At 40.3% G+C, this 21,450-nt stretch overlaps 1 protein-coding gene and 1 pseudogene across 9 annotated transcripts in view; both read left to right on the top strand.

Moving 5' to 3' along the window:
- The window catches only part of Mark3 (microtubule affinity regulating kinase 3), a 135,237-nt gene that overhangs the window by 93,055 nt on the left and 20,732 nt on the right, over positions 1–21,450 (top strand). For 8 of the 9 annotated variants that reach the window (XM_071607501.1, XM_071607500.1, XM_034636952.2 and 5 more), the window contains 8 exons: positions 2,112–2,182; positions 8,740–8,796; positions 10,812–11,048; positions 11,222–11,341; positions 11,805–11,904; positions 12,223–12,335; positions 12,841–12,994; positions 16,531–16,748. In XM_071607501.1, coding sequence (XP_071463602.1) covers positions 2,112–2,182; positions 8,740–8,796; positions 10,812–11,048; positions 11,222–11,341; positions 11,805–11,904; positions 12,223–12,335; positions 12,841–12,994; positions 16,531–16,748 — 1,070 coding nt within the window. The remainder of the gene's footprint in view (positions 1–2,111; positions 2,183–8,739; positions 8,797–10,811; positions 11,049–11,221; positions 11,342–11,804; positions 11,905–12,222; positions 12,336–12,840; positions 12,995–16,530; positions 16,749–21,450) is intronic. The other variant, XM_071607502.1, reaches the window with a different exon arrangement.
- On the top strand, positions 17,406–19,714 carry LOC114101615 (AFG2-interacting ribosome maturation factor pseudogene; annotated as a pseudogene).

The following is a 21,450-nucleotide window of genomic DNA, read 5'->3' as shown; positions in this document are numbered from 1 at the left end:
TTCTCTAGTAAACAGCCTTTAGATGTTTTCAGTTCAGCTGCTTAATCTGAGTGTTAATACATTTTTAATAAGGATAAAAAAGATCTTGGTTGCATTCCTGGCTTATAAGTTGGATTCCTTACTTATAACTTAGTAATTGTAAATGTGCTTTGTGATTCTAGAAATCTCATAAGAGGTTTATGTTCCATTCATTTGGAATTTATAAAAACAATATAATTTTTTAAAGTTATATTGACATATTTGGACTTTGTCATTGTTTCTCTATGACAGCAAATGAGCTGTTTTTTTTAAGTCAGACTGCCTTCTGTATATATAATAATAACCCATCTTCACATCTTTAGTTTTTTTTTTACTTGCTAACCACTTGTTTGATGATGTATGCTTCTCTATAAATAGAAAGATCATTTACTTAGAAAATGCTGACACTTTACTGAATTGACATTTAGCTCACAATTCATCATAATTAAATGCACTGTGAATGTAAATTAACATGGAAAGTCTTTTAAAAGACCATGCAGTCGAGTGATAAATGGAAATATTTTTACTCATCCATTATTTAAAATGTATTTATTCAGAGTTTGGGTCAATAGTTTTAAAGCCAAAGATACTCATGTATAATTTAGAATGACTTTAAGTCTCGGAATGTTTTAGTTGAATGTTGTCACTAAGCTGATGTAGGTCCATGTTTCTTTCACTTATTAGGTAGACATGGTTCCCAAAAGCATCTTCCTTTAAATTTTTAAAATAAGGATTGTTTCTGTGGATTGCAGGGGTGGTGTTTCCTCATTCTAAATTGATGAGCACTTAGCACTAATACTGTGTTCTCTGAGGTGCCTCCTCTTCCCCAAGGAGTTAACACTATGTGGAAATGCACTTGGATGTTGGATAGTGAGCTCTGCCAGTGTCATCTACATTATGTCCTGAGCCCCATTGCTCATCCACTGCACATCCCACTCTGGGCCGTTACTGTCATGCCTGGCTTGATTTTTGCACAGGTCTTCCAATTGGTTCCCTGTCCTTCCTCTTGGCTTACTCCTTCCCCTTGTTATATCCATTGATCTTTTTAAGAGGTCAGTCATTTTCTCATCTCTGCTTCTCGTCTCATCTGCAGTAAAGCCAGAGTTTTTTCCAAAGCCTCTTGGGTCCTCCACATTTGCCCTCTCCCCGTTGCTTATGCCTCAATAGCCCCATGGCTGCCTTGCTTCTTTCTCCTACTTACCATAGACTCTTCCTCTCAGAGAACTACATTCATTGTTCACTCTCTAAGGTCCCCAGCAGGATGCAAGGAAGCTCACATTCTTCCTGTTTATTCCCACCTTTTCTACATCACACTTTCAGTTCCTCTCATGTACTAGGTGCATGCTTGCTCACTGTCTCCCTACTAAAAGGCAAACTCCATGGGGCAAGGGGCTTTGCCAAAGTCACTGTTGCATTTTTCCAGAACCTGGGACAGTGCCTGGCAGTTACTAGGCACTCAATAAATGTTTGTTGAATGAATTAACACACTCAGGAAATACTTTGTGGCCATCATCCAACAAGGAGAATGGCTTCTTTTAACCCAAATAATTTAATTCATTTTAACTTTCCGTTTTCATTGCTCAGTTTTTATTAAAGCATATTGAAAACATGTAAAATGAAAAAAAAAACTATTAAATGGAAGTTGTATAATTTAAGCATATGAGAATTTAATTTTAAGGCTTTTCTCCAGCTTAAAGATTTTACTGGTGAACTTAAATACCCAGTGAAACTTTATCCTAGCTTAATTCACATTCCACATATTTCTGGCTAACTTCATACTGGTATAAAAATTATTTGTGGATGGTAACACACACCTGTAATCGGAACAACTCAGGAGACTGAGTCAGGAAGATCACAAGTTCTAGGCCAGCCTCAGCAACTTGGTGAGGCCTTGAGCAACTTAGTGAGACCCTGTCTCAAAAATAAAAAGGGCTGGGGATGTAACTCAGTGGTAAAGCACTCCTGGATACAGTCTCCAGTTACCCCCTGCCACCACCAAAATTTAGAGTAGTGCTAAAAGTGAAACATTAACAATTTCTGGGAAAATTAATGCTCAGAAGTATAACTTCTCCTTTTATTTCTCTCAATTATAGGTGAAGTATTTGACTATTTGGTTGCACATGGAAGAATGAAGGAAAAAGAAGCAAGAGCTAAATTTAGACAGGTATGAATTCACATGTCTTTAGCTGATTAATTTACTTAATTTATATTGACAAACCCTGAAACAAACAAGTGTTTGCCTCTGTTAGTGCTTATGACACCCATTGGGTGGAGCAGAGGATGACCATTTTGTTCAACAAAAATTTATTAAGTGGGGTTGGAGATGTAGCTCAGCAGTAGAGTGCTCGCCTAGCACATGTGAGGCCCTGGATTCGATCCTCCGCACCACATAAAAATAAATAAGTAAAATAAAGGTATTATGTCCTACTACAACTAAAAAGTAAATAATAACAAAATTTATTAATGGGGCTGGGGATGTGGCTCAAGCGGTAGCATGCTCGCCTAGCATGCGTGAGGCCCGGGTTCAGTCCTCAGCACCACATACAAACAAAAGATGTTATGTCCGCCGAAAACTAAAAAATAAATATTAAAAAAAAAATTATTAAGTGGCTGGGGATATATCTCAGTTGGGAGAGTGCTTGCTTCTCATGCACAAGGCCATGGGTTGAACCTCAGCACCATTAAAAAAAAAAAAAAAAAAAAAAAAAATATATATATATATATATATATATATATATATATATATATATATATATGGTACCTTTCATGCCTGAGGCAGGTGTTAGTGGTAGCCATGTGTTTCCCCAGAGCTTTGTAATTGAGACATCAGTCTCAATTACATTGACCTTTGGCAGTTTAACTTTAAAAATCTAGAGCTTTGCCAGGTGCAATGGAGCATGCCAGCAGCTTATGAGGCTGAAACAGGAGGATCGCAAGTCAAGACCAGCCTCGATAACTTGGCGAGACCCTGTCTCAAAAATAAAAAATAAGAGCTGGAGATATAGCTCAATTGATAGAGTGTTTGCTTTGCATCCACAAGGCCCCAGGTTCAATCCCCAGCACCATAAAAAACATAAAATAAAAAATAAAGCCAGGCACTGTGCTTACACACCTGTGTAATCCCAGCATCTTGTGAGGCTGTGAAGGAGTGTGAGTTCAAGTTCAGCCTCAGCAACTAGTGAGGCCTTAATCAACTCATCAAGACCCTGTCTCTAAGTAAAATATTTTAAAAGGCTGTGGAGTTATGGCTCAGTAGTTAAGCACCCCTGGGTTAATTTTAAAATAAATAAGTAAATATTATAAATTAGATTTTTAAAATAATAAATTTGTAAATACACACACACACACACAGGGTTAAATCCCTAGTACCACAAAAAACAAAAACAAAATCTAGAATCTTTCGAAGATGCCTGTGATTACATTAATTAAAACCATTTTAGCCAAGCATAGTAGGGTGCTCCTTTTAAAAATTTTTAAAAAGCAAACTATTTCAGTTTTTTTTTTCCTTCAGTTTTCATTGGACACAACATCTTTATTTTATTTGTATGTGGTGCTGAGGATCGAACCCAGCGCCCTGCGCATGCCAGGCAAGCGCGTTACCGCTTGAGCCACATCCCCAGCCCCCTATTTCAGTTTTTATTGTTTATTTATTTATTTATTTTTTTTTTAAGAGAGAGAGAATTTTAATATTTATTTTTTTCGGCGGACATAACATCTTTGTTTGTATGTGGTCCTGAGGATTGAACCCGGGCCACACACATGCCAGGCAAGCGCGCTACCGCTTGAGCCACATCCCCAGCCCCCCCCATTTCAGTTTTTAGCAAGAAGAATATCACAGTCCCAAAATTCACTTAGTTTTTTCTTTACCCCACTCTTTAAAGAGTCTCTAATTTTAATTAGCTGATTTTAAGTATAAAGGTGACATAACTCTCCGTTAATATAATCATTTATCAATTGGCCATCACCTCCCAGACACTTGTATAAATTAATGTAAATCATGCAGCAGCCTTGTGGATTAAGGATTAGCATAATACTCATTTGCTAAAGATAAAAAACTTAAGACATGTAAAGATTTAACAGTTTACCCTGTATTTTCATGTCTGTCATGTGGCAGAGCTGATATAGATTCATACCCAGGCTCTCTCACTTCAAAACTAGTCTTAACTCTTTAAATTCTAAGTTTTCAATATTGAGAATATTTCAATGAAATTGACACAGTTGCATTAAAATAGGTTGGAAATCATAATCTATCATTACTAATATCAATGAATATTTTCAGTAATTATTCACCTGTTAATATTCTCAAAAGAATAGAACTCTAAAAACATAGGCATTTATTTAAAGTTATGAAAAGTGGTATATTTGTTGCATAGTTTAAGTTTTTAGATGTTCCATTAAGGGGATGATGTGACACAATGTGTTCATCAGTGCATTGTCCTAATGTGAAGATCAGGGATCAGCAGGCTCTTTGTGAAAAGACCAGACAATGCATATTTCAGTCTCAATGGGCCATGTGGTTTCTGTTGCAACTGAACTCTGCTCTGTTGCATAGGAGCAGCCACGGCTCAAACGAGTGTGACTGTATTCCAGTGAAAGTTTATTTGCAAAACCAGGGCTGGGCCGATTGAGCACATAGGCCATAATTTGCCAACAGACTTAAATAAAAGAAAGGGCACAGGTGCGTTATTACTTTTAAATAAATTCTGGGTTGGGGATGTAACTCTGAGGTAGAGCATGTGCTTATAGCAGGGACACGGCCTGGGCTCAATCTCTAGCATCAAAAATAAATCAATTAATTAACTCAGTGCTCTCACAGTTAAAGTTCTATATTTAAAAGGCAGTATGGCCTCATTTCTCTTAGAACCTTTAAATTTTTGTTTTATTCACTTATAAGTTTGTCAGGATGAATAGGAGATTTTATTTAAAGTTTCACATGTTTGGAAAGGTGATTTTAGCTGGTTTTCTAGTTTTCTCTTAACAGTGTCTCCTTTGATTTGCTAGTCTCGTGTTTATAGTTAAGGGTTCATCTATAAGTTTCTTAACTTTTGCTGTTGCTTAAATTTAATTTAAAAGTTTAAATTCAAAGTGCTACTAATAGTACTTTGAATTAAAAATCTTTTAAATATCAAAGTTGAGCTGGGTATAGTGGTGCGTACCTATAATCCCAGCTGCTCAGGAGACTGAGGCAGGAGGATCACAAGTTAGAGACCAGCCTGGACAACTTAGCAAGACCCTGTCTCAAAATAAAAAAACAGAAAGGCCTGGGGATACTCACTTGTAGAGCACCCCTTGTTCTATCTCTGTCACCACCAAGAAGAAAAAAAAAGAAATCAACTAACTGTGGTTATGGTTATCATTTAACTTCTCTGATCCTTTTTTTAGCCATAAAAAGATAAAATTATACTTGATGAATTCTGTAGGTTTTCTATTTCTAATATTGTTTCATTCTGTTGTGTATGAAAGGAAACTCAAATTTTTATTAGAAAACAAAACCAGTCTGTTCCTTTTCATAACTGTATTCTTTTTTTTTAAAACATATTTATTTTTAGTTGTAGTTGGACACAACTAAAATTGTTGGACACAACTAAAATTTATTTCACTTGTTTATTTTTGTATGTGGTGCTGAGGATCAAACCCAGGGTCTTACACAGTGCAAGGCGAGCGCTCTACCAACTGAGCCACAACCCCAGCCCCCATAACTGTATTCTTAATAGAAACTGGCCACCTAAATTAAGCCAAGAGTTTTTCCCTCCTTCAACTTAAATTTCTTTCCATCCAAGAGAATCTGATTTGCACGGGTAGTCTGATTATAGGGAAAGGGCATGTCCAGGTAGCCAGAGCAGGCAGCAGTTGAGGACCTACACCATAACCCCCCACCTCTACCACCCCACCTCCAGCCCTCAGATTTGTCAGAGAGACTTGGACATTTATGTTGCGAAAATTACTCAGATTTTTATTTGAAATTCCCTGCAGAAATTGTGAAGCCTGTTTGAGGAACCTCTTATTAGTTGGACCAGTAAAAATGGCTTATTTGTTTGTGCCTTTAGTTGGTTTGTGTACATAGAAAGACTGTCCTCCCTTCTGGTGGCTACTGGCCTTAGACAGCTCCTTCAGACCTGGCAGCACCAGGCGCAATACTGTGTTTTTACTTTCTAATTGCTGTGCCTTCTACAAATCATCACAACTTTGACTAAAAAAAAAAATGTCTAAGTTTTTCTGCTTATGACAAAGAGTAAGGTGTGGTACATGCACAGGGTGCTGGGTGTGATCCTTTTTGTGCCATGCAGAGGCCCTTGGTTCCACCTTCCTCCTCAAAGGATCCCTCATCCTGCTGCTCACCATTTCCGTTCTCCTCACTGCATCTGCCATATCAGTTGCTTGGTTGCACTCTTGCTCTTCTCAAGGAATAGACTCCTGGCTACATCTTCTTTCCTTATCTATTTCTTGGTGGGCTGGTAATGTTGATGTTTCTGTCCTTTCTTGAGTGAGCAAAAGTGAATTAGGCTAACATTCTTATTTTAACCTAGAAAACATCTAGAATCTCAGCCTGCCTCTAGCTAATAACAGAACACAAGAAAACAGTGGGTTTAAGTTGCATATTTTTAGGGATTGTGTCAACAGGTTAGCTTTGAGATGTTTAGAGCTAAAGAAAGAGAAATGAACTGAGAATGGACAGGAAATTATCAAATGTGATTCAAAAGCAGAATTTAAAAATAACCTACAAAAAGAAATCTCCATATGAGGGGGGAAAAATAAGAGGGAAAACTAATATAAATGCTGAATGGGACCAGGCAGTAAGGTAAGATTTACCTGTGTCATAGGTAGATTTTGTTTGGGAAAGCAAAGCTATTTCATCTCCCTGTTTTCATGTTGATAGAATTCAATAGCAGTAGTATTAATCCAGACTAATACATGCTCTGAAACCCATGTTTTGGCATTGGAATGTTTGTACCTTTAGTTGATTATGAGTGGGTCTCATATTCTGAAAACTTTTTTTAATAAATATTTTTTAGTTGTAGTTGACACAATACCTTTATTTTATTTATTTATTTTTATGTGGTGCTGAGGATCAAACCCAGGGCTTGGCACGTGCTAGGCGAGCGCTCTACCGCTGAGCCACAACCCCAGTCCCAAGAAGCTTTAGTACTTTATTTAAAAATAAATATTCATGGGGCTGGGGTTGTGGCTCAGCGGTAGAGCGCTTGCCTAGTACATGCCAAGCCCTGAGTTCCATCATCAGCACTACATAAAAATAAATAAATAAAATAAAGATATTGTGTTCAGTTACAACTAAAAAATAAGTATTAAGAAAAAATTTTAAAAAATAAAGTACTAAAGCTTCTTAATGAAGCCCTGATTTTGGTATTTATCCCATTCTGACCCCAACCCAGTTTCTCCTTTCTGCTTATTTTGAACCAAAATATACAACAGTCCTCTCTATGCTTTTATGTCCAGCATAAGTGTGTCCATTTGGTTTATATTTTTGGAATGATGATGATTTGGAAAAACAAACAGTATTTTCATTGTAATCCCAGTTTTGTATATACAGAATCATGTACATCTAAATGCATATGCAAAATACCAAAAAAAAAAAAAAAAAAAGACTAGAAGCAAATCAGCAAAATAGCAGGAGGTATTCAATATTTGATGGTAGTGTAGGCATACACTTACATGTATTTTTTTATATTTTCTAAAATTTCCTTAATGAGCATATAAAGCTTCCGACTATTTAAAGTTACCAGTAATTGTGAAATGTCAGTAAACAGTTGTTTAATTAACAGTGTTAATTGTAGTAATAATTGCAAGTTGGATAAAGAAAAACACATCGTTTCTGAAAGTGAGCGGAGCCCTTGTTGATGCATGTAGTAATTTTCATAGTTCATAGTTCACATAAGATCAGCATCCATTCTTCCATTTTAAGAAAGAGGAAACTAACACTGGAGAGGTAAGTAACGTTAGCTGACAGGAACAGGGAGTGTTGTGGGGAGAAGCAGGGAAGAGGGGTGCTGAGCAGACACCCGGATGAAGGGTCTGCCACTGCTGGTTGGTGGTGGGTTAGCTCACAGGTCATGATAAGTGCCCAGAAGCACTGGGCCTGTCCTCTCTGAAAAATAAGTGGAATATTAACAGATTGAATGCAAGAAAAGACTTCAGTGAAAACTGGAGAAGACTGGAAAAAAATCCTTACATTTACCTTCCTGCTTTTATCCTTACATTCTCAAAATTGAAAAGTTCAAAATATAAGAAATTGTTTTCAGGGGCCTGGGGTTGTGGCTCAGTGGCAGAGCACTTGCCTCGCACATGTAGGGCACTGGGTTCCATCCTCAGCACCACATAAAATAAATATAAATAAAAAGTTCATCTATAGATGAAAAATATTTTTAAAAATTGTTTTCAAAAATTCACACAATTCAAGTGCTTAGATTTTTTTTTTTTTTAAACATGGGAACATTGATGAAGCTTTCATCTTTTGTTTTATTTTTGATACTAGGAATTGATACTAGTGACACTTAACCACTGAGCCACATCCCCAGTGCTATTTATTTATTAGTTGTCAATGGGCCTTTACTTTATTTGTTTATATGTGGTGCTGAGAATTGAACCCAGTGCCTCACACATGCTAGGCAAGCACGCTACCGCTACAACCCCAGCCCACGAAGCTTTCCTCTTAATTACACATCTGTACCAGGGGTAACTAATCTTCTCCTCTTACCCACCTAGATCGTGTCTGCAGTACAGTATTGCCACCAAAAGCGGATCGTTCACAGAGACCTCAAGGTACGTCCAAGTGCCCTTGCTCAGTGGATGTTCAGCTCACTCAGTGGCTATTTCACAAATGAGGCATGTATTAGATGTGTTATTAAAGAGGAAAAAATAAATCCTATGACAATTGAATCCTATTCATCAAATTATAGTAAGGAGTATTAAAATAAAAAGTGAAGTTTATTAAAAGTATTTCCTGTTTTAGTGACAGCTAATAGTTGATCTCTGGAGCACAGTGGTCAAAACCAAAGAGAAAAAACCCCGAGAAGTGCACAGGTGCCCCTGGACAGTATCTCCAGTGCTGTGTTGTACCCTTTCTGCCCAAGTGAGCATTCTCCCCTGCCAACAGCAGTCCTGCTAGAGGCCTCCTGTGGGCCTGCACCTCTGCCCTTACTCAGAGAAGGAAGAGGTTGTGTGGCTGGCAGAACACTTTCCTACCAGGCCCATCTGCCCAACACACCCACAGACAGCCTTCACTTCCCTCCTTTTTACAGGAATGTTGTACCCTGCAGGGCTGTGCAGTCTGCTGCCTCATCGCTCTGTTTCTTCCTTTACTCTCTTTCTCTTCCACCTTCTCACCAAGAGCATTCCACATGCTGGAGTTTACCCCATATTGCAGTTCATCCCAATTTCTCCGTTAGGTACCTTCCAGATATAATACCCCTCTCTTTCCACCTTCACAGCACATTCTCCAGTCATTTACTAGATACTCAGTCTTGACTTGGCACTCTTCTCTGTGCCCTTCTCATGCAAGCTGTCCTCTTACTTGCTCCTATTGTTGCCCACCCTCAGTGCATTTGATTTTATTCTAGGAGCTCCTGTGGCTGCCTATGTACTAGTGACCTTTGGTCTCTTCCCAGGATGCAGGTGGCATGAAGGCCTCTTTACCTGAGCACCCCTTGGCATCTCAGCATATCCAAAGCCTGAGCTCTTCCTTCTTAACGTCTTCCGTTTCTGATTTTGTCCCTTCCTCACCAGTATGATTTCCACATTGCATCCAGAGTAGTTTTTAGAAAACATAAATAAAATTGTCACATCTCTGCTTAACAACTCCACAGTAGCTTCCTCTTTCCCTCAGAATGAAAACCCATACTTCTCAAGCACAGGTCACTTGGCAGCCCTTTGCATTTCAGCCTGGCCACCTGTGCATCTCACATAGGATTTCAGGTTCTAGAAAGAATAGGTTTCAGACTGTTCTACCTGCAAACCCACCCTCTGCGATCACTTGTCTCAGGCTTGATTTTACTTCTTCTGGGAAACTGCCTGCCCACCAGTGCTGAGCCCCTGGTGTGTAGAACCTCTGCCACAGTGCATGGGTCTCCGGCAGCTGGCAGCTGCTTATCTTCCTCCTCTCCCACTTTTTTTAGTTGTAGATGGACACAGTACCTTTATTTTATTTATTGTTATGTGGTGCTGAGGATCAAACCCAATGCTTCACACACACTAGGCAAGCAGTGTACCACTGAGCTACAACTACAGCCCTTCTTCTCTCCCCTTCTGAACTGAGGCAGGGCCCTGTCTGGCTCATCCTTACACTTCCATCACCAGTCTAACTCCTGTTGTGTGGTAACTGCTTCGTACAAGTTGGTTGAAGTAAATGAAAGGGGCTGGTTTTTCTCTTGAGTGAGATTTCTCCCTTCCCAATAATAGCCATTTCTCAACTCTAGCAGTTTTTATGAAATACAGCTGTCTGCTTAAAGCAAGAGCCTATATTTTTTAAAAGCCTTATTGTTAATCATAAAGGTTATTATGTTTTTCTTGATCTTGGGGGTATATTGAATGCTTAAATTACTGCTGTAATTAATCTGTATTTGATGTGTGTTTTGGATTATTCATGTTATAAAATTACGAGTTCTAATTTGTCTCCTGCTTTTTCTCTAGAAGCAGTGTTTTCTCATTTTTATTATTAGGAGATACTGATCTCATGTCATTACAAAAAGTTTTCATGAGAGGATGCTGACTCATAATGAGTCAGAATTGTAATTGTTTTTTGGTTAACTTTCATGTTTATCTTGGTGTTTTCCCTCTAGGCTGAAAATCTGTTGTTAGATGCAGATATGAACATTAAAATAGCAGATTTTGGTTTCAGCAACGAGTTCACTCTTGGCAGTAAGCTAGACACATTCTGTGGTAGTCCTCCATACGCAGCCCCAGAGCTTTTCCAGGGCAAGAAGTACGACGGGCCGGAAGTCGACGTGTGGAGTCTTGGCGTGATTCTGTACACCCTAGTCAGCGGGTCACTTCCCTTTGACGGGCAAAATCTGAAGGTATAAAGAATTTGGTATAGCCATGTTCTTCTCCAAACTAAGAGAATTTTTATGAAGTTGTATGAATTGATGTTTCTATGTTATATTGGTATGGGGGCTTTAGTGGGTTTTCCTTTTTCTTTTTTTTTTTAACCTTAAAGTTGACTCATTTTCTTTCCTCTACATCCCCAAAGGAACTTAGAGAGAGAGTGTTGCGAGGGAAATACAGAATCCCTTTCTACATGTCCACAGACTGTGAAAACCTTCTCAAACGCTTCCTGGTGCTAAACCCAATTAAGCGAGGCACTCTAGAGGTAATAATACAAGTGACTTGGAGAGTCATGAGTATTTTCAGAACTTGCTTGGTTTGTATGACATACTAAAATCTCTCCTGGGCTTTTTTTAAGCATGAAATGAAATAAAAAAAAAATATATTTTTTAAAGTTACATTTTTTTGGTGAGGGGAGGGTGGTACCTGAGATTAAACCCAGGGCCTCACACATCCTAGATAAGAAGTCTGCCACTGAGCTACATCCCCAGCCCTTTTTATTTTATTTTGAGGCAGATCTTGCAAAATTGCCTAGTCTAGCCTAGATCCTGCCATCCTCCTGCCTCAACCTTTCACCTGTATAGCTGGGATTACAGGTGCACGCCACCATGCCTGGCTTAAGTTACCTTTTGAACTGTAATCAATAAAATGTTGAAAATAAATTTTTCTAAATTGTGGTCATTGGGATATTTTATTTTATGCTGCTAATGAATCGTTCACCTTTACAGCAAATCATGAAGGACAGGTGGATCAATGCAGGGCATGAGGAAGATGAGCTTAAACCCTTTGTTGAACCAGAACTAGACATCTCAGACCAAAAGAGAATAGGTAATTCCTCTGTGCCTACGTGTTTGTATATGTCTATTTACATGACTTGTTGTCTTCACTCCTATATGCGCATCTCAAGTATGAAGAATGAGAAATGTGTACAAGACATACTGTCTGGCTTCTCTGTTCTGCCCCATTCATGAATCACCACCTGCAGTTTCTAGCGTCAGTACCCAGAAACAGAAACACATTCAACCATTTGTTTATGTTAGGAAGTGTATGATTTTTTTAGGTCAAATAAGGAAAATTATTTTACTCTGTAACAGATGATTTCTTATGCAAACAAAACACATAAACCATATTATACCCTTATTTTAGATATTATGGTAGGAATGGGATATTCACAAGAAGAAATTCAAGAATCTCTCAGTAAAATGAAATATGATGAAATCACAGCTACATACTTGTTGTTGGGGAGAAAATCTTCAGAGGTAAGAGTAATCAAAGAGGAAGAGCTAAAATATCCTTTATATGAATGATCAGTTTATATAAACTATTTTTTTTTTGGTTATTTTTTAAATATATAAAACATTTGATGCAATATTTTTAAAATTTACCTACAAATAATAAATCTTAACTCCTGTGACCATTATGAGCTACTATTTTAACTTTAAAATAACAATGCCTTAAAATATATAGGAGTATTCATAAATTAACCTATAGTAATTAATAGTTTAGAAATGATGTGTCAAATCAAGCAAATAAAGCATTGTTAGTTTGAAAAAGCTTAGAAAGATCATTAATATATAACCTTTTGTGAGTTTTCCCAGCAGTCAGAAAAATGCTTTTGCCTGAGTTTAGGGTTGTCACCTTGTACATCGCTGTGCCCCCTCTCTAAGTGAATGTTCATGAGAGCTGTGTGGTCATGAGAAGTTGAGCTTCCTGACAAGCCACTGGGGTCCGTGTATGGTTGCCGCTCTTCTCATTCTCCCGTAGCTGGACGCTAGCGACTCCAGTTCTAGCAGCAACCTTTCACTTGCTAAGGTGCGGCCAAGCAGTGACCTCAGCAACAGCACTGGCCAGTCTCCTCACCACAAAGTGCAAAGAAGTGTTTCTTCCAGCCAGAAGCAGAGACGGTACAGTGACCATGGTAAGTCTGAGGCTGTTCAGCAGTTCTGGCTGTACCCTTTTTTTGCTTGTGGTCTGCCAGGGTGGAAATTGGTGTGATGTTCCTTTGTGGCATTGCCTGCCTGTCTTTTCTCAGGTTCTGGCACAATCAAGGCTCTTATCTCCTTGACAGATTTGGTGGACTCTGGCTGGGTAAGGCTCAGCTGTGCAGAAGCTCCCCAAGGCTTTTCACCCTCTGAGACCCCTGACTTAGTAGTCTGGAGTTCTATCCATCTCTTCTCCACCCCTGCCTTGGTTTTACTTTGTAGGACAGCATTCTCTGGTAGAATTCTCTGTGTTGCTAACAATGTTCTATATCTGTGAAGCCCAGTCAAGTGGACTTAACAGTGTTTTTAAATCTCACTTAAAGTAAATACATAGAACCACATGTGGCCAGTAGCCACCATGTTGGTTAAAGCAACCCTAGGGAGTCCATGGTACCTCAGTTGTGTCTTAATTGGCTTTAATTGTTATGGTGTCATTCTCATCCTCACTCTTGTTGTTGGTTTGGTTAAGCCACCCTCACTCTTAAACTTCACTGGAAGCTGAAGGCCCCGATGGGTAGGCTGACCTACCCCTGTGGTTATTCTTCTACCTTTAAGGCAGCTCTTTTGGGTTCCTGAGATGCTAGCATATGTGTGGCTGTAAATGTAAAAATTGTGGGTATTCCTTTAACTCCAGTATTCTAGGGTTCAGAAAGTAAATCTATATTGACCTAGTCCTAATTTTTTTTTTCTTTCTTCTTTTTGGGTACCAGGGATTGAATTAAGGGGCTCTCAACCAATGAACCACATGCCCAGCACTTTTTTGTATTTTATTTAGAGACGGAGTCTCACTGAGTTGCTTAGTGCCTTGCTTTTGCTGAGGCTGGCTCTGAACTTGGGATCCTCCTGCCTTAGCCTCCCAAGCCCCTGGGATTACGGGCGTGCTCCATCTTTCCCAGGCTGACCTGGTCCTATTTAAAAGAATGACCTCCTGTGGGACTCCCCATTAATCCCTTGTTCATTTCATTTCCCTTCTCTGGACATTTTTTACCTCCATTCTTTGATCTTGAGATTTGAAACTGAGCTACACAAAGCATTCCAGACATGCTTTGGTTTTGCATTAAAAATGATGCTGGCTGGGGTTGTAGCTCAGCAGCAGAGAGCTTGCTTAAGCATGTGTGAGGCACTAGATTTGATTCTCAGCATCACATAAAAATAAATAAAATAAAAGGTATTGTGTCCATCTACACCTAAAATAAAATAAAGTGAGCTGCTTTTCTTTGGTTTCCACTGCTCTTCCTGCCAGTGCATGCCCATGCCTGGCTGGACTGAAGCTGTTGCAGTGTTTGCTCTGCCAGGGTAGAACTGAGCTCAGAACCCATTCTGACACCAGGCTTTGTAGCATCTATGAATGAAGTGGGGATTCAGGTCTGTCGCCTTGTGTGTTCTTGTTAGTTGCCGATGAAATAAGCTAGCAGATGCCCACGTTTTTTTCCTAAAATCATTCAATTTAAAGGGAATTGTTCCTAAATGCTGAAAGAAACCTAGTAATTCAATTTTCTCATTTCTCCAGGCATTGCCTTAATAAGTTTGTTCTTCCTTAGGCCCATAGGCTCTATCTGTATTAATGCCTTTCCCCCTGCTCATAAAATGCTAGAAATAAAAAGAGCTTTGGACCTGATGCCATATACTCACCAGTCCCCCATTTTTTCAATAAAGAAGTAGGTCAAGGAAGGTCACTAGGTCTCCTGAGGTCACAGAGCAAGTTTAGAATACCCAGGGCAAAACCCAAGACACTTGGTCCCTGGTCCTGTGGCTTGTCCACTAAACCACCTCATTGGAGTGGTCTTTTTATAATAATTTTCAAAGGATTTCAGAATCCTTTCTTGTACCTTCTAATATTAAAAGGAAGTTCATGCAGGACTATTTCTAGAAATTGATTTATAGAGAAAAATCACTGATCATGTCCCCGGCATTTTATTTTTTTTTTATTTATTTTTTAATTTTTTTACTCTTTTTGGAGATGAAGTAATTGGCAAAAGAAAGCTCTGACAATGCCCCCAGAACTGTCTTTCAAGTGCTCTGAGCAGGACAGGCCCCAGTGAGCCTCTCAGTGAAGCAGGCCCACTGAAAAGCACTGAGGTCCTTCTGCCTCTGAACCACAAGCCACAGGACCAAGGACCACTCTGACCCCCAGTGCTTCCTAATGTGGGGCCAAGGTGTAAACCCCAGTGTGTATATATGCACCTTCCTGAGAAGGGTGATCTCAATCAGACTTCCAAAGGGTTCTTTGTCTTGTTTTAAAATAAATTTATTTATTTATTTAATTAATTTGATAATTAGCAATTTGGAAATAATCAGAAAAAAATAATTGGATCCCTTTCTCACATCTAAGGATAAATTCCAACTGGGCGTCATGATATGAAAATATAAAAAATGAAATCCCTTAGCTATAAGTATAGCTCAGTGTTAGTGTTTGTCTAGCATATATAAAGCCCTGGGTTCAATCCCCAACACCACAAAAAAAAGTCAAAAAAAGTTTTGTAACTTGGACTGGAAAAGTCTTTTTAAATATGATAACCAAACAATAAATTCATGAGGAAAAGACTTATATATGTGACTGTGTGCTACCTCCATACCACCAACTGGTGCACAGTAAATAGGAAGGAACCTCGATACCTACAATGATGTGGATGGATACTGAGTGGGAAGAACAGTCGCAAGTCAGTGCCTGTCACAGGCAGATGCACTACCGCTGAGCCACAACCCCAACCCCTAGTAAGCGAAATTTAAAATCAAATTCGGTTTGTGGGGTTTTTTTTGTTTTTTTGGTACTAGGGATTGAACACAGGGGTGCTTACCACTAAGCCACATCCCCACCTCTTTTTAAAAATATTTTATTAGCAACAGGGTCTTGCCAAGTTGCTCAGGGCCTCCCTGAGTTGCTGAGGCTGAGTTTTTTTTTAATATTTATTTTTTAGTTCTTGGCAGACACAACATCTTTGTTTGTATGTGGTGCTGAGGATCGAACCCTGGCCGCACGTACGCCAGGCGAGCGCGCTACTGCTTGAGCCACATCCCCAGCCCCCTGAGGCTGAGTTTTAACTCGAAATCTTCCTGTCTCAGCCTCCCAAGTCACTGAGATTACAGACATGTGCCACCATGACTGGCAATCAGATTCATTTTATAGGGCAGGGTCAATATTATATGTAAATGGGAACCATTTTAAGGATTTTACTGTTTTATACTTTTTAGATGAATCTTAGATTATCTTACAAATTTTTTCACAGAATAATATGTGAAACTGCCTTTTTTTTTTTTTTTTTTAAACTCAAGGGCATTCTACCACTGAACCACAGGTGCTCCAGCTCTTTTTATTATTATTGGTATTTTATTTTTGAGACTGGACTCATTAAGTTGCAATTCCTGCTTCCTGAGTCACTGGGATTACAAGCCTGTGCCACTGCATCAGCTACTTTCTGTCTTTTAAAGCATGAACTTTTTTTTTGTTGTTGTTGTTTTTGTTTTTTTTTAGCTGGACCAGCTATTCCTTCAGTTGTGGCATATCCAAAGAGGAGTCAGACCAGCACTGCAGATAGTGACCTCAAAGAAGATGGAATTCCTTCCCGGAAATCAGGTGGCAGTGCCGGGGGAGGAAAGGGAATTGCTCCAGCCAGTCCCATGCTTGGGAATGCAAGTAATCCCAACAAGGCGGATATTCCTGAACGCAAGAAAAGCCCTGCTGTCCCCAGTGTAAGTATTGCTGGCCTGAGGAGTAGTCCCTAGGATTGTTGGGCTAGAACCAGCTAGACACCACTGTTCTGAGTCTGCCTGTTTCACTCCTGTGCTCTCCTCTGCCTGGAACATCCATCCACTAGGCTGCATACTATCTCCACCTATAGAAATTCCACTTGCTACATTGTAGGTTTTTCTGGTTGATACCCCCTGTTCTACTTCATTCCTGCTGCTATGACACAATACCTGGCTGAGTATAAGGAACAGAAATTCATTCTTATTGTTCTAGAGGCCAGAAAATCCCAGGGCAAAGCAAAGCATTACCAGGTTCATTGGCATTTGCTTCCAAGGTGGTACCCTGTTGCTATATCCTCCAGAGAAGAACATTGTGCACACACAGCACAAGGGGCAAATTTGCCGCTGACAAGCCCATTCATAAAACACTGACGACCTTCTGAAGCCCCACTTAATGTAGTTACATTGGAGATGACGCTTCAACATGAATTTTGGAGGGATGCGAACATTTAAACCATAGCACATGTCCCACACACTGGGTGAGTGATCAGGTCCTGTGTGTAAAGGCTGTTTGCAATTAACTGTACAGATCTGAGCTTTAGATTGTGTCTGGTACTAAGACATCGAGTGACCGCACAATCTAATGGAGGAAGTCAGTAAAAACAGCAGTGCAGACAGGTGACAGTGATCAGAAGCCTGGTGGGCATGGCACCTGGAGGCTATGCTCTAGCAGGGCATGTGTGCCCTATGCCAGGGACCATGACTTAGCTAGACTATAGCGTAAAGAAATTGCAAGGCAGTTGGTAATTGCCTGAAGTTACATTGCTGACCTTAATCTCTGCCCTTAATAAAAATATCCCCAGTGAGTAGGTAGTGTTTGTTCAATTAAATTGAATCCATTCTGATTCAGAACACTTTACTGTGAATTGAAGTGTTTCTCTTTGAGCTAACAGTAATTGTTTTTAGCATTGCTAGAAGTATTATTTGGAAATAATTTGCAGAGAAGTGAGTGAAGTTAAGATTATTCGGCAAGCATGTCTTATTTACAAAGGTAACTGTGAGGCAGCCCTCCTTCTGCCCCAGAAAAACCTGAGAGAGGAGCCCCAGGCAGGCTGCTGCTCCCTTGGAAGCTTTTCATCAAATCCTGAATGGGACAGAGTTGCATAAAGGAGCTCCAGGTTTTTTGTTTTTTGTTTTTTTTTTAAGAGAGAGAGAGAATTTTTTTTAATATTTATTTTTTAGTTTTCGGCAGACACAACATCTTTGTTTGTATGTGGTGCTGAGGATCGAACCTGGGCCACACACATGCCAGGCGAGCGCGCTACCGCTTGAGCCACATCCCCAGCCCCAGCTCCAGGGTTTTCATCTTCATCCTCCAACATTGTGTTTAGTTGTAGTAAACCCTGTGTTAAAAAATATTTGTATTTTGCAGCTGCTTTTTTGTTTTTGATTCTTTTTGGGGTAACCAGGGATTGAACCCAGGAGCAGTTAACCACTGAGCCACATCCCTATTCATTTTCTATATTTTATTTAGAGACAAGGCCTTGCTAAGTTGCTGAGGCTGGCTTTGAACTTGCAATCCTCCTGCCTCAGCCACTCAAGTTACTGGGATTACAGGCATGTACCACCATGCCTGGCTGTATTTTGCCTTCTGAATGCCATAAAATGGAATTGTCATTCCATGGCCCTTTGGTTTAAATTCATTCTTCGACTTTTGTTGATAGCAGAAAAGACAAGGAAGGACTTCATTCTCTGCTTTCATGCCTTTTCCATTGTCATTGCTTTTATCTTTCTGCATGCTACTGTTATGAAAGGACATCTTGAGCATTATCAGCTACCTATATTTGTTCATAAAAGAGAAGTTGCCTTGGGCTACCCAAAAATAAAATGGAGAGAGAGTGCAAGCCGCTGCGCTTTCCGGAAGAAGATGGCTCAAGACTGGCCTTTACTTGCTGTGCAGAAGGCCCTGAAGAAGTGCTTCCCAGCGGTGGAGGAGCAGCAGGGCCTGTGGGAGAGCACCCTGCAGGACTGCTCGCCGCTCCTGGCCTCCCTCAGCAACCTGGCAGAGCAGTTGCAGACCGCGCAAAGCATGCGGTTCCAAGATGTGCCGGCGCTCCGGGCCTTCCCCGACTTACAGGAGCAGCTGAGGCGCAAGCAGCTGGCGGCTGGGGACATTGTCCTGGACAAGCTAGGGGAGAGGCTAGCCACCCTCCTCAAGGTGCACGACACGGTCAGCAGCCATGTGGAGCAAGTGTTTCGGATCTATGAGCAACATGCAGACGTGGTCGGTCTTGATGCTGTTCTGCAGCCCTCGGCTGAGAGCCCTTCTGTGGCTGACATGTTGGAATGGTTGCAAGATATTGAGATACATTATCGAAGTTCTTATCTGAAGAGAAAGTATCTCTTTTCCTCCATCCAGTGGGGAGACTTGGCAGGTATCCAAGCATTGCCCAAAGCCTGGGACCAAATTTCAGCAGATGAACACCAAGATCTTGTACAAGATATCCTACTGAATGTTTCCTTGTTCCTGGAAGAGTAAGGAAACTTCACGTTTATGTGGAGACCAAAAGCACCACAGTTGAAGACTGACATTGCTGCATTGTGATATTTCTAAAGAAACATCAGCATAACAACCTGACATGTTTGAAATATCAATGCCTAAAACCTAAGGACTGGGTCCTGAGAGGATTGATGGTAAATGTTTCTGGGGCTTCTCCATGCCAGACTGTGCCAAGGGTTCCTGGGCCATTGCTTGCCCTTCCTGAGGTTCAGGGCAGTGGAGGAGATAGAAAGCAGGAAAGGCAGTACTGATAAACCTGTCTGTATTGTAAGGACCAAGCGGCAGGGAGGGAAAGGACAGGAGATAAAGGCAGAAGTCACCTGTGGCATTATCTGAAGCACCAAGTCTGACTGATATCGGATCCTGGCTTTGTGTCTGTACTTGACACCTTGAAGAACGAAAAAGAGGTTTTGATGAAACATAAAAATAGAAGAGTAATTAGCCATGTATTAGTTAGCATTGCTAGAATATAATACCTGAAGCAACTAACTTATAAAAAGAAAGGGTTTGTTTTGGCTCACAGTTCTAGCAGTTCCAGTCCAGGACGGGGCAGCTTTATGGCTTTGGGCCTCCAGTGAGGGCAGCACATCATGGCAGGAACATGTGGTGGAACACACCACCCACTTCATTAGCCAGGAAACAGAGAGTGGATGGTCCAGGGCCACAACCCTGATGACCTAAGTACCTCCCACCAGGCCCCACCTCCAACATTGCCACACTAGAGCCCCGTCTTTTAACGTCTGGACCTTGGGGAACAGTCATCCAGATGATAGCAACAACATTATCATAATTTGTCCCATTAGTTTTCAATGTTTTACTGCACATGGTCCACTCATGCTGTATTAAGGGTTAGTGCTTTATCTTTGTTCAAAAATTATATGATTAGAAAAAAGATTATAGGACTGAGGTTGTGGCTCAGTGGCAGAGCACTTGCCTTGAACATGTGAGGCACTGGGTTCGATCCTTAGCACCACATAAAAATGAATAAATAAGTAAAGATATCATGTCCATCTACAACTAAAAGAATATTTTTTTTTTTAGAGAGAGAGAGAATTTTTTAATATTTATTTTCTAGTTTTTGGCGGACACAACATCTTTGTATGTGGTGCTGAGGATCGAACCCGAGCCGCACGCATGCCAGGCGAGCACACTACCGCTTAAGCCACATCCCCAGCCCTAGAATATTTTTTTTTAATATCTTTATTTTTATGTGGTGCTGAGGATCGAACCCAGTGCCTCACACATGCAAGGTGGTGCTCTACCACCGAGCTACAGCCCCAGCCCAACTAAAAGAATATTTAAAAAAGAAAAAAATGGGGGCGGGGGTTGTGGCTCAGCGGTAGAGCACTTGTCTGGCATGTGCGGGGCCCTGGGTTCGATCCTCAGAACTACATATAAATCAATAAACTAAAGGTATAAAAGAGAGAGAGAGAAAGAAAGAAATGATTATAGATTGGAATGGGCATCATGTTGCACACCTGTAATCCCAGTGGCTCAGGGGACTAGGGCAGACTATTGCCAAGTTTGAAGCCAGACTTAGCAACTTGTCGACCCTAATTCAAAAATAAAAAAGAACTGGTAAAGCACTTGCCGAAAGTGCACACCTCTGGGTTCCATCTCCAGTGCTGCAAAAAGTAATAATAATAATAATAAATTATAGGAAGCCAGCACCTGCCTGCAATTCCAATGACTCTGGAGGATGAGGCAGAAGGATTGAAAGTTCAGGGCCAGCCTCAGCAACCTCGCAAGGACCTAACCACTTAGGGAAACGCTGTCTCGTGATTTAAAAAAAAAAGCAACTGGGAATGTAGCTCAATGACAAACACCCGCTGAGTGTTCAATCCCCTATACAGACAGGGAAGAGGGAAGGATGGGAGAAAATGATAAAATTCATCATTTTGACTTTAGTTCCTTTTTAAAAATTTTTTCTTTCAAGAGCTAGATTGATATGCTATTCACATGACATATAGTTACCCATTTTAAAGTATGCAGCTCGGTGGCATTTACTGTGCTCAGTGTTGTGCAACCACCATTTCTCTCTAGTTTCTTAAGATTTCAACAATCCGGGCTGAGGATGTGGCTCAAGTGGTAGTGCGCTCGCCTGGCATGCGTGCGACCTGGGTTCGATCCTCAGCACCACATACA

Source organism: Marmota flaviventris, chromosome 2 (assembly GCF_047511675.1).
Source record: "Marmota flaviventris isolate mMarFla1 chromosome 2, mMarFla1.hap1, whole genome shotgun sequence".
In the NCBI taxonomy this organism is placed as follows: domain Eukaryota; kingdom Metazoa; phylum Chordata; class Mammalia; order Rodentia; family Sciuridae; genus Marmota; species Marmota flaviventris.
This window is presented reverse-complemented; position numbering and strand designations above follow the sequence as displayed.